This window comes from Scatophagus argus, chromosome 9 (genome assembly GCF_020382885.2).
Source record: "Scatophagus argus isolate fScaArg1 chromosome 9, fScaArg1.pri, whole genome shotgun sequence".
Classification (NCBI taxonomy): Eukaryota; Metazoa; Chordata; class Actinopteri; family Scatophagidae; genus Scatophagus; species Scatophagus argus.
This window is the reverse complement of record NC_058501.1, coordinates 15,835,128-15,849,088: the sequence shown is the minus strand read 5'-3', so window position 1 is coordinate 15,849,088 and position 13,961 is coordinate 15,835,128. Positions and strand designations below refer to the sequence as shown.

General features: G+C 43.0%; 1 protein-coding gene across 1 annotated transcript; it reads left to right on the top strand.

The window, feature by feature from the left end:
* Positions 1-317: 317 nt before the first annotated feature.
* Positions 318-6,771, top strand: crabp2a (cellular retinoic acid binding protein 2, a). The gene is made up of 4 exons (XM_046400761.1): positions 318-632; positions 3,716-3,894; positions 4,546-4,662; positions 6,101-6,771. Exons 1-4 carry the CDS (start codon positions 551-553, stop codon positions 6,149-6,151), a joined length of 429 nt encoding a protein of 142 aa, XP_046256717.1. The 5' UTR covers positions 318-550; the 3' UTR covers positions 6,152-6,771.
* Positions 6,772-13,961: the final 7,190 nt, after the last annotated feature.

The window sequence follows — 13,961 nt, the reverse complement described above, 5'->3', positions numbered from 1 at the left end:
GTGCCAAAACTGACTGCACCATAAGTGAGAAACGTCTTAAACCTAAATATTTTATGTTATCTCATTATATCGAGTCTGCTGATTTTTTTTTTTTCAGAGGACCATCAGGATGCTTGATTCAAGATATGCGCGTAGCAGAGGAGAGTCTCCAAATGCTGGCTGCGTGAACAACTCTGAAGTGCACATGCTGACTACAGGGGCGTGGTCAGGTTGAATCACTGACTGTGGACTGTTGCCTCTAATCAGTTAGCCTACGGGGCGTGTCTATATAGAAAGGGGGCGTGTGTATCCATACACAAGTATCTTTGCTTTCCTGTGCCATTCATTTGTAACGGGCACTGGCATATAGGTAAGATCACAGCTCTGACAGTCAGCCGCTCATCCCGAGAAAACGACGGAAGTAACTGGACAGACAGAGTCAAACCACTCGGCGCGGCCACACACCCAGAGCTGATTCAGAAGGGACACTTGGAGCAGTCTGGACCAGCAGCGACCACATTTGGAAGTGACAGTTCACCCACATTAATCCGCAAGCTAATTGCAGCCTAATATGGAACGCAAAATTCCTGATTTCTCCGGCACCTGGGAAATGAAGAGTTCAGAAAACTTCGAGGAACTCTTAAAAAAGTTGGGTAAGTGATGAAAATGAGGACTTTCCCCCCCTTTAAAAAAACGCTCAGTGGTCGACCATGGCAGCTTGACTCATTTTTTGCGCGAGAGTGGTTTCGTATGAAGCTTTTATTTCTGCGCGCAATGACACAGATCAGATGTGTCAGCTCAAACTGTAGCTTTCTCAGCACATTACAGGTCACATCTTCCTCTGTGTCCGTGCACCAGCGGGGATCACCCTCTGTACCACATGGGCGGGGGGTCTTTGTCATTCTGCAGAACCCAAAATTCAGTGCTTGGCCCCCAGCCAGCCTCACCCGTTTTCCTCTCCCCTCTCCCTCTGGCCTCCCCTGCTAACACAATAGAGACAAACGGCGGCACATCTGTCTGTGCCACAGCCTCCGATTGTGTGCGCGCTGAAGAGGACCGTTATGACACTGTACAGTGCAGCACAGCCACATTGTGTGAAGTGACAGTCTGGGAAAATGCCTAACACCTGCTGCTGAGATGCACACAGTTTTGTCACATCACTGGTGCATTTGGAGTCTCGACAGGCGTCTCTATGTATGTGTGTGTGTTAGTGTGCGTGAGTGTGCCTGCGCGCGCGCCGAGTCAGACGCGTCTGTCGTCAGTAGCCAATTCCCATTAGATGACTTGCCAGTGCACACCTGGAATTCATATCATCACGTAAGGGCACACGGAGAGATGAGAGCACCGAATAACGCACCCCTCTTTCTCTCTCTCTCTCTCTCTCTCTCTCTCTCTCTCTCACACACACACACACACACACACACACACACAGATGCACACACACAGTCTACTGCATATTAAGGTCATTGAAATGTCTATCAAATGACACTATTGTTCTCAATTTTGACACACCACCACAGGGCGGGAGCACGAACTCACAACTTGTCAGACTGAGGCGCCAATTAGTCTTTAAGAGGCTTCTCACTGTCTATTTATCAACACTTCCTTGTGCGTGTGTGTGTGTGTGTGTGTGTGTGTGTGTGTGTGTGTGTGTGTGTGTCAGGAGGGCAGTGGGGTTGTAGTCTTTAACAAAGGGAGATGTATGCAGTATGATGATATGGCCGTGTGTGATCAGTGTACATGTTTTTGCATGCATATGCTTCTCTGTGTTTTTATTTATGTTTCTGTGGAGTGTGTGCAAGAGATGCGAGGTGTGGAACAAGTATTCATGAACTGCAACAAGAATGCAGGCTAAACTCCACCAAGTGACGCTGTTGTACCTGAGCCAATACACGCTCTTTCTGCCTCCCTCACACACGCACACACACACACACACACACACACACACATCACCATGTGTTCCTATAATTTCCATCTGCATTGGCATGACTGACAGAGAGGAATGGACCCTGGTTTCACTGGGGGGCAAAGCGCAGCTGTATGCAGCCTGTCAGCACCCAGTGGCCTCCTCCTTTCCTCCATCCTCTCTTCCTTTCCTCACTGCCCCCTCACCCGCCTCATCCCTACCCCCACCCCTCCATCTCCGTGTCCCAAATGCTTCCTCTGCCCTCTGCTCTTTGACCTCTAACCCTGACCGTCTGTCTGTCTGTCTGTCTGTATCCTCATATGGTCAGGTCTGTGTGCATTTAATTTTCAACATTTTTTTGAATACAGAACAGTTTTACAAACTGAGAAGAGGAAATGTTTTCTGCCTAATTAATCACATTGATCACAAAACGCTAGTATATTTCTGCACTACTGCCTTTTGCCACATTACTGTACGCAGTGGTGGACAAACAATTTATATTTATCTAAATAAAAGTTCCAATGCCACAGTGTAAAAATACTCCATTATAAGTAAAGGTCCTGCATTAAAATGTACTTAACTACTAGCAAATACCAGAGAAATACATACAATACAATACAATCTTTTAAATTATAACATGATTTGGATGCAAATTTCTATCTCATGTTTCTCTTGAAATGCAGTAGACTATTAGCACACAGGTAGCATAAAGCTTAAAAATTTCAGTATGAGTACAGCAAAAACTGCACTTAAGTACAATACCTGAGTGCATGTCTGTGAAACTGGTCCAACTATGTAGTCTGATGCAAGGCTGCCAAGGGTGAAAATGTTTCCTGCATAGTGATGTCCTTTTACAGAGTTTTACAAAATGCAGCTTAGAAAAAAATCCACATGCACAAGCTGAGACGATGACAGTGCACATGTGTGCAGCCGTCTACGTACAGTGCATCCAGTGCACAACCTAGACATCCTGATGCATGCTGAATGACTGTGCATTTCAGAGTGTGTATATATTTACCCTTGGTGACAGGTGGGAATGTGTGAGAGGTGAGAAGTGCGAAATCCAACTCGACAGCAAATACACTCCGGACAACATACACACACACTTCCCCTCACACTTGAGGAGAGATCTTCACACACTACATACAGACCACCGGCCCCTCGTCTGTCTGACCCCCTGCCTCCCTCCCTCCCTCCCTTACTCCACACCAGTCTGCTCCTAGTTCCCTCTCTTTTCCCACACTTTTTTTTTTTTTATCAGTTTCACTGCAACTCTGAGAATATCAGTGTGCCATCTCTCTGCTGAGGAGACGAGAATAATGCCGATTACACTGTAGAATGTATAAATCATCATATTAGTTCATGTGTTTGAGACTCTGCATGTGAGATAGATAGATAGATTTACTTTATTGATCCCAAGCTGGGAAATTACAGTGTCTGTGCGTGTGTGTGTATGCAAAGATGATAAAGTGTGTGGGGAATGCAGATGTGCTGTCGTATGACCTCATTGTTTCCTCCGTCCTCATAACTGGACAAAGCTGTGCAATACCAGACTGCTCCTTTTACCTGGACAAGCAGCAACACCACACCACTCAAACACACACACACATTCACACACACTCACAGTGGTTATGGTTTCATTTGCCTTGCTTCTTGGGGCTGTGCTCTATAAACCAAAACCTTGCAAATATCTGTCTTCATGAACTGAGTTTACCCCTTGCAGGTGTGTACAGCTAACATGGGAATATTCATTCCAAGTAGCCATGACAGTTTGTTCAAGGGTACGTGTTTTATCATAATTATCTCCTTGTCTTACCTGTGTTTTTTAAGGCGTGAACATGATGCTGCGTATGATTGCGGTGAAGGCAGCCTCCAAGCCACTAGTGGAGATCACACAGGATGGAGAGACGCTGTCCATTAAAACCTCGACCACAGTTCGCACCACCCACATCACCTTCACTGTGGGGCATGAGTTCAATGAGTCCACGGTGGACGGACGTCCCTGCACGGTACACGATAACGGACGCCAAAATGCCCTCTCACGTCTACTTTCTGTGCATTTTCACACATTTTCTTTCTCTCACGTACACAGACACACACACACACACACACACACACACACACACACACACAAAGAAGAAATGGGCATATGGGAAGGGAGCTGTCCAGATAACATCAATCTGTTTAATTTGGCTTTTCATCATATTTGGACTGATTGCATATCTTCACCACTCCCTTGGTCTCTAAAGGCCTATCGTGCTACACTGTGCTCCTTCAAACTCTTCACGACCCCTTTCAACTTCCCGTTTTCCCTCCGTTCCTGCTTCATGCACTTTCCTGCCCTCCGTCCCTCCCTAATTCTCCTTGTTGCTTTCCCCCATTTTCCCATAGATGGCCTCTGTTTGGCCGTCTCCAAAGCAAACACTTGCAACCAGCCAGAACTTCACTCTCGTAACGATGAGTGCATCACAAGTTTGCACCTCGCAGTGATCTTCCTGCTCCACCTTTCTTGTCTCCTCTGTCCATTAGCCACCCTTTTATTATCTCCCTTTTCCTTCTCAATAGCAGTGTAGACATCTGCGTATGCATTCATCTATACATCCAACAATTAGCACGACATGTCTAACGGATTTTCTCCTTCTCTCATTCTTTGTCCTCAGAGTTTTCCTTGTTGGGAAACCGACAGCAAGATCAGCTGTGAGCAGACTCTGCAGAAAGGGGAAGGGCCTAAGACGTCCTGGACCCGAGAGATCACCAATGACGGCAAACTGATTCTGGTAAAGCACACAAACTACCCAGCAAGTCAGAGTTTAGATTTAGAACCAGCACGGGTAATGTCTGCTTACTAACATTTTCCGTAGCTTTAAAGAATTTCACAGTCCTCATCAGCAGCAGAGTTTATTCAATTGTCATGGAGTTTTCTCAGTAGTCATCACATGACTTGATGGTGTGGATCTTTGGTCACATTATAATAGATGACAATTGAGTCCATCTGAGCGAGCACTAACAGTGAATAAGCAAAGTCAGCTGAAAAGTGCATAGAAGTGCTGCATGTAATTTGGCCCATGTATTCTTTATGATACAGTTAGTTACTCTGACAGGACATAAAAGTTTAGATGGACACACACACATTTTTTGTTTAGCTGCTTCTTTAGCTTCTCAGAACTACATTACTATAAACCGTTTTTAGTAAGAAGAGCTATATTAGAATTTTAAAAACATGCAGTTATGACATTTATGTAAGCTTTACTTAATATCCTGTGCAACATAGTTAAGTACACTATATGTTCTGTTCTCCATTTCATCGCCATTTACCTCCAGTCTTCCTCACTTGGGCTGGCATTTCCGTACTGGCAGAAAAGTATTCTATTGGTGCCCCATTTGTACATCAAAATTACACTGTAATTTGCAGGCTATAATCTAAAGTGTTGAGTTTAGATTATAAAATATATAATTGTGCTTTGAGTACCATAATGCCAATCTAATCATTCTGCTGGCAGGAGATGAAAGAGCCTCTTTCGAGATTTCAAGTGCAGGCCTCAGCATGAAGTCATGAGAGCAAGTGTACAAACATAATCAAAACAAATCAGGGCAAACAAATAATTATGACGTTAGCGACATGTGCAGTGGGAGGCTGATAATGATGATAACGCAAAACAAATTTTCTTAGAATTTTACGACTTTGCACCGTTTTGTTCTGCTGCTGACAACTACCAAAACCTCTGTGAATGATATGGTGCCCATTCTGCAAACAGAACTGTGTTGAATATTAAAACCCCACCCACCTGGCACGTCAGGTCGCTTTGCAAAAAAAAAAAAAAAAAAAAAAAAAAAAATTGATAAGTATACCAAATAATTATTTGACCCAAGTCTACCGGTAAACCAGTCCAACCAGAGATGACACATGCATTTTCCACTGAACGAACTGTAAACAGAACAAGTATGTACGAGGCAATGTTCGCATGAGGGTTGGCAGTACGCTCAAGCCTCCTGACGAGCTCTCGGGCACCGATCCCCACAACTGCTTTTCAGAAGCCAGCAGAGGTAAAACTGTGCGAGATTCGGGGCTGAACATATTTGGTAAAACAACTTTGTGTACATGGTGTTCTTTCAAAACAGCGGTGCACAGTGAGGTTATGTTGGTCTTAACTGCAGGAGACATTAAAAACAACTCAGTTACATATATTAATCATCCACACTCTCCTCTCGTTTCAGACCATGAAAGCAGATGATGTAGTATGCACCAGGGTGTACGAACGACAATGAACAAGAGCACTTCTCACTTTTCGTCCTTCCAGTCCCCAAATCCTGCTCCTGCATCACCACTTGCATTATCACTACTTGCCCCCCGTTTTGTTTAAAGGCAGTTTATATTTTTATTCCAGTATTTCTGCTAGCTTCACTTTGTAATAGGTGTGGTAATTCTGTCTTGTATGTCACATACCTGCAGCGCGGTCTTAGCTCCTGAGTCATCCCTCTGTCTCTCCAGCTCCATCAAACTCGACCAGCTGGGTTTTAAACATGTTGCATTGTTAAGTTAGATTTTCTCATTGAATTGGCATTGAGTCAGTGTGTGTGTGTGAGTGAGTGAGTGTGTGTGAGCTTGTGTAGCAGCAGAAGAGGTGTGAGACTATATTTGTAGATGTGTAAACCAATCTATGAGCTCTTCCAGTTTCAGGTCAGTTTTGATGTGTCCCTCCTTTAGCCCTGCCCCATGACTTTAACCTTTTGTATCTCACGATGACATTTTATATTTATTACTACACTAGGAGTCTGATATAGTACCGCTAAAGTTTTTACTTTGTGTCTCTTTTATATGAAATGTGATTATAGGAAACAACATGTTGTATGGGAAAACAATAAAGCATGATGGGAACTCAGCCTGACTCTTGGTCCTCCTGTACTCAAAACCATTAGGGATTGTAAAAGCATTTAACAGTGCATTTGTTTTATGGTTTGTGAGTGTAGCTGCGGAATATGTGCACATTAGATGGCTCCATCTTATTTTAGGCTTTCTGTCAGCTGTCTGCAACTAGAATAACTTGTCTGTCCCCTCCCTTCCAGTCTCTCTCTCACTCCCTCTCGTTTTGTTTTTTTTTTCTGTCTTCCCATCCTTCACAGCCTTCTCTCTCTGTCAATCATCTCTTTGCCACATGCCCTCGTTATTCCTCCCCCACTAATTTTCAATGCTGAAAATGTTTCCATTTGATCCACCCCCTCCCTTCTTTTTGCTCACACATCACGCATTTCATGTGAATCTGCTCATCCTGCATCTTTTCCTGGCATGTGAAGCAACACACAAGGAGCCAGCAGGAAAATAATATTACACTCTGAGTTCTGTGTTTTTTCCATTTCATTTGCCAGGTAAATTTACTTTTTTTTTCGGCAAGACTTTAAAGGCTGCTGGATTTAGGAATAGTTTAACATTTTGAGAACTACGCTTTGCTCTCTTCAGTTAGATGAGATGACGGACACTGCCATGAAATGATAATTTATGACAAAGACTGGAAACGAGAAAACAGCTAGTCTGGTCCTGCGCAAAGGTAACACCCAGCACCTCGAAAACTCCTAAATCAACATATGTTACACAAAAACTGTGTGTGAAAACAGCCATTTGGCATTTTTACAGAGGTTTTGTCTCTGCCTTTGAAAGGGACAAAATTTTCTGGAGTCTCCATTGGTTGTCATGCAAGAACTAGTCTAGTGCATAACATTCATTCATCACAAAATAGCAAAATATTGTTTGGTTATGGTGTAATCACTCAGGAGCTTCAGAGGTGCTGGCAGTTTCCTCCTGTTTCAATCTTTATGCCAAGCTAATTCAAAATGTCACCCTAATTCCTTTTAAATGTCCTAATTTGTGCAACATCTGTTGTTACGGCAACAGAAGAGGGTGATAAGACGAACAGAGGTCAACTTGGAACCATTGTTGGTCAGACAGTGATGTACCTGACCAATCATCAAATGGCCAGAGTGTGGGCGTGTCTCCAATGGCAGGAAATGCCAACTGGATTACAGGGTACACCTGATTGACAGCAGATGTGCTTAACAAGGAGTGGGCTGTTAAGAGACCTGGAAATGGAAAAAGGGGTGGGAAGAAAGATGGATGACCCTGGGTGCACACACTCGTACACACATTAGTATAGTTATACAACAAGTAAAAACTGGGTAGGGAGGGATTCCTGAGAGAGGAATTTAGTGATGCTAAAAAACCTTTATTTTTTAAACAGACTATATCTTCTTTATTTCTCTTCTTGCCCTGCAGCTGTGTGGAGTTACAGTGTGACCTCAATAAAGTCCCCTCCTCTGCCTCCTTCCCTAATAAAAGGGGTAAATAACTACCCCTCCCTCACTGTTTATTACCCCCTGGGGCAGTAAAAGGCAGCTGTCTGGGCCTCTTCAAAACGTTCGGCCCGCACTGGACCCCCTTAAAAACACACACACACATTCACATACCAAACTAAAAACACACATTCTGGGAACTCTTCACACATACTGTCAAACACTCACACTGTACACGCAGCTCATAAAACACTGTTGTGGCTCACCCAAAAGGTGAACAGCCAAACTGCCTGGTGCACAAAAAAACCTGTGAAAAGACATAGCACCACAAGAAGGTCTGAAAAACAAGAACAAAGTAAACATCAACAACATCCTGACTGCATCGTTATCCCTGCAGCTTGTTGGCTTTGCAGAAGGCGTAACAAGGAACAGAAGACATTCTGGCAACCTCCTAATCTCCCTCCTACGCTCCCCGAAAATCAAAACATAAATGGGGAAATACTGTAGAAAGAGTAAAAGACGCTCACACATCCATACCCATAAAATTAAAAACACCTGTACGATAAATGAACACGCCTACACATAACTAATGCACTTCATCCATCAGAATTAAGTGGAAATTGGATACCTTTTTAACACGTCTAACAAGGTAACCAAAGCGATCTGAACAGAAACCAAACATTGGTGTTACTGAAGCTTTGAGAGAGCAGGTTAGTTTAGGTGCCCAGGGGCCACGGCTGAGTCAGGCTGCAGTTTGACAGATGACTTATGGGTGGGCAGGAGGGAGTGTGTGTGCTTGTCTGCATACTTCAGAGGATGTCACAAATGTCAAGATGGATGATTTGCAATCTGGTTGAGGCAATTATTGCCACTCGGGTCAACTGAATTCTGGGTTAGATAGTAAAGAAGTGGGAGGGCTCATAGACAAAAATGCCCTGCAGGTGGCTGAGCGAGGCACAAGCCCCCATATCTTTGTGGCAGTCTGCCACTGCGTGCACCCAAACACACACACACACAAATTCATAGAGGGAGCATGCATGCAACAGTGAGATGACGAGTGAGTGTCATTAAACACCCTCACATACTGTACTGTCTCTGTTGGGATATTGATTTACACCCACACACACCTGCAAGCCTACACCAACTGATACACACATCTAACAGTGACACACACCATGGCAAAGTGCACCAATCTCCTGTGGCAAACGTAATTAGACCACCCAAGAACCTCTTGGCCTCTTGCAAAACTTTGGTCAAGAATAGTACACATGAGGGCATACCACACACACACACACACACACACACACACACACACACATACACACACACACACACACACACTGCTGCTCTTGCAACTTTACAGTTTGAATGTTTAGTGGAGAAAAAGTAGAAGAAGGAGTCACCAAAACCACACTGGCCCTATTGGCACGCACAAAAATGCACCATTTTTACACACACAACCCACAAGCTCACACAGAGGAATTTTAAATATGATCTTAAATTGTCTTGATTTCATTTCTTTCTCTGTCAAGATGCAGAGTTAATAAGTAACAGGAGAGACATGAGAGAATGGGGAAGGTATTCAGTAAAGGTCTCGGGAAGAAGTCTGGAAATCAAAAAGTTATATGGCTGGCACCTTTGCGCTTTGAGCCACACAGGACACTCAAACCAAGAGCCTTCAAAAACTCTTTAATGTCTGGGCAGAGAATCATTCCATTAGGGAAAGTAAAATCTGAGAGGAGTTGAAGAAAAAGACATGGGGAAGTTGAGTCAGAGACTGAAGGAGGGGTGAGGTAACGACAAAAGCCTGCTTTTAACTTCCTCGTCTATATTTCTAAAAGATGATTCATTCACTTACACAAAAAAGGGATTTATTTATGCTATGCTCAGACATCTCCAGATCTACTGTCAGCTTAGTGGAGAGAATCCCCGGACTATTATTACCGGTCTTCCATGACTATCATCATCCAAGACAATGGCTTTACAGTATACCAGAGGCAGGCTGAATGAAGTCTTTGTAGAGATGAAGATCGTGATGATAAATCTGATTACAGACTCCAGCGATGACCTATGGATAAACAGGGGAAGATGATGGGAACATGGAAGATACTCTTTGAAGATGAATTTGACTGTCATGACGTCACTTCCAGATAATCTGCATGGCTAGAACCATGTAGAAACCAAAACATAGCAAAGCAAAAATATTAGACAGAATTCACTTTCAAATCCAGCAGGGTACAACTGCAGGACAAGAGCACCATTCAAAGGAGAAGGATGCAAGTCATCTATTACAGTCCAACAATACTCAGTCTTTAAGTAAATAATGTCCAGTTTTTGTTGATCTTATGAGAAATGTGTCAATTTAATTATATGTTTATTGACGATCATGACTACGTGTGTCCTGGATTAATTTTAGAGTGTTTCTGTTTTTTCTCCTTCTTGTTTACATACATGATAGGACAAAATATTAGAAACAACTCTAAATACGGAGCAGAACAATGCTAAAACATTTAATCAAAATTACCTTGATGATATTGTCAACTCCAAAAAAAACAAACAAAGAAAAACCATTATACGCTTCCTAAAATACACATTATGGCAGAACAGTTGCACTGGATTCTGGATTACGTTAGAGAACACCGAGTGCACATTCTTCTCGTTTGTTTGTGTATCTTCCTTTTTAAACAAAATAGACGTTTGCATGGCAAAGCCCTTGAAGGTCGAGACACTGCATCATGTAATTGTGGTGGGCATGCAATATTACAGGGTCTTTCCCCGTAACACAGCATCAGTATACCCATATTGTTAGGATTGTTACTGTAACAAGCTCCACTCTCCTGGTTTGTTGGTGTTGGTCAATAAGGCCTGGCTCACAGTATGGGTTGAATGGGGTTGAGGTCAGACCCTTGCTTTGTGTGTGCTGAAACAGGAAAGTTCCTTCCCCAAACCTTTCCCATACTGCTGTCTAAACATTATTATTTTTGGGGGTTTTTTTTAACACCAATGTGGGTGAGTGTGTCCACATACTTTGGTCATATAGTGCAGCATGTACATATGCAGCCAGCAACATTATATGATATGTTGAGAAGCAGAGAGCAAGATGGAGGGGGTGTGATGAGGCGCCCAGGTGGATCATCAGGCATTACAGGGTTATCAACTGTTAGAAGTCCATGACTCATTCTGTTTGTATGGAATAAGCACTCTGTAAAGACATATGTGCACACACACACAGAGGCCAATTTCATGCAGAATTTTCGTTTAAATTTGTAAATGAAATGTACCCTCCACACCTAACAGCTAGAGGTACATTAGTGATGCTTTCAAAGAGCCAGCATTTCATTACTGCTTAGATAAGGTTCAGCTTATCACACTCTCTTGATTCCCTTCCTCACTTTCTTCATCCAGTTCTTCTTTTGACCAGCCAGGCCAAAGCATACCAGAGACCGGGATGTCATAGCTGGACACAGTGTAACACTGGCTGAGGTGTGATGTGGTGTCGTTTGATTGATTGCAAAGGACTGTAATTTGGGAAACGGGTGGAGGAAGCACACCTTGTAAAAAAACAAAAAACAAAAAACTCTACTGGCTGCTGCACATGCACACACTCTCTATAGGTCTCAAAACCTGCGCACATACGCACGCGCTGAAACATGTGTGCATGCATGAAAAGAAATCAAGAATTTGCTACCCACAAGTAGCTGTGTGTGTGAGACAGCAGTGTTCTCTGAAACAGACAAAGCAATCCACTCTTCGTGGGAGCAGATTTAAGAAGTGCACACAGACAGAAAATCATGATGATAACCACAGGTGCAAAATGTTGGCACAGTTCCTGCTAAACCAAACAGGAGTGACGCTGCAGGAGCACCTGGTGACAGACAGAAAACAGGCTCATCTACTAACACTGAACTGTCACTACCATCTAACTTATCCACAAATCACACCTACATTACTGCACTGATAATATGTAACACACTGGTGCTATGGTCCCCTACTGCTCCCCATATATCCATCTACACTATCAAGCTCCACGCCTGACACTGATTTAATATCCCATGGACATGCCAACTAATGTAGTATGGCCAGTGGCAGACATTCCATTTGCTCCTCATCCTGAAATGTGCATTTGCTTTGAAAGAGAAAAATGTGCACACTAAGTGTCGGACATCAGCTCAACTTTCAATCTATGCTGCTATCTCTGACACTGCTCACTTGCAGTTTATAATATTTTGCACATCTTCACAGAGCATGCACTATCCACATTTCCTTTTTGGAAACACAGAGTTAAACATGCCGTCCATCTGGATTGAATATTCACTCTGCTGTACGGCATTGCAGTTTGTAAACGATCTAAAAGTTATCTACTCTGCACTGATTCAAGTTGTGTTGTCACAGCAGCATGACTCTGCAAAGTTCGATTTTATGTCTGACGTTAATAGGCTCTCGCATAGTTCCCACTGGTGTGAAACAGTCTGCATGTGTGTGTGCGTTTGTGTGTGTTTTGGCTCTCAATCCAGTTCCACCTCTGTGCAGGAATCTGTGGCTGTGTAGAATGAGGTTTGGCTGTATGTGAGCAAGCGCATCTGATTTTACATACGGCTGCCAGTCAGCATGGCTGTGCTGCCACTCGAGTTACAGTGGCGGCCGCCTGCCAAAAAAAATGCGGAAAAACGTGGATCACTGCAAATGCAAAAACACTACATGTGTCTCTAGGTGTGGGAATTTTATTTCAAATCACTGTACACTGTTATCATGGGACTATACCATCAAAAATAATTCTTCTCACTAGATTCCCCTGTGGGAATGCAGAACTAGAACAACCAATATCCAGGAGGAAGGCAGTTATGGCAAGGACACTGACAGAGACCAATGTCAATTAGGCAGTAACTGTAAGAGCGATGATGGACAGGCAGAGGTCAATTATCTAATAAACATTATCTTTTCCCCGCACTAGATTCATAAATCAAAGCTAATGCTAGTTCTTTCCATTTCAATATGTGTTGGCCACTCATGAGTTAATTCACCAAACCTAATTCACTCTCCTGTTCCAGTCCCAAAAATCCATCACCACATGAGGAATCTGATTTGCAAGAGACAGAAAAAGACATTCAGCAACATTCCAACAAATGTGAAAGGAGCACAAAATGAATCTGTTATCAGCTGACCATCATGAGTTAACAATCAGATGACAAAATGACCTGAGATGATCTTTGCAATTAGCTATGAAAAGAAAGCCCACCAGTTCTGACCAGCTGTTAGCGCAGTCAAACACACCATGAGGCTAATCAGCCAGACTTGGAAGACACATTTGTTGAAACACAGCGGCACCAAGTGGCGACAAGAGGAATTTGTTTGAGCACGAAAAAGCTCTGTGGCTAAACCTCAGATTTTACAGCAAATTAATGAAACAAAAACTCAATGAACTTCACCTACCTTGACATGCAATATAAACATAATAGACTACGCTTAAAACCATCACAAACCAGAGACAGAAATATAGAAAAACATCAATGCAGATCACCGTAAAACTTGAAAATTAATCAGTAACAATGCAGTTTAGGACCCTTTATCCACTTATCAAAAGTCATGCGAGTGGGCATGCAAATCTGGAATTCAAAATGTTGCAAATAAATGCATGAATCAATTCAGAGGAAATCATACAGCATCTGTGTCTCTGACATATCTTGTATGACTCTATGTGACTCTATGTTCTGAATCTACTCCACCACTGATCACTGCTGTGCATACTCCAAATGATGTCATAGCACTAGGATTAAATATGCTCACAGAGTGATAA

Bases quoted from the DNA above. Each gene is read 5' to 3' on its own strand.
- crabp2a (XM_046400761.1), top strand. From the start codon at position 551: ATGGAACGCAAAATTCCTGATTTCTCCGGCACCTGGGAAATGAAGAGT. The intron at 633-3,715 runs GTAAGTGATGAA...GTGTTTTTTAAG, and splicing joins GGAACTCTTAAAAAAGTTGG to GCGTGAACATGATGCTGCGT. The intron at 4,663-6,100 runs GTAAAGCACACA...CTCTCGTTTCAG, and splicing joins ATGACGGCAAACTGATTCTG to ACCATGAAAGCAGATGATGT.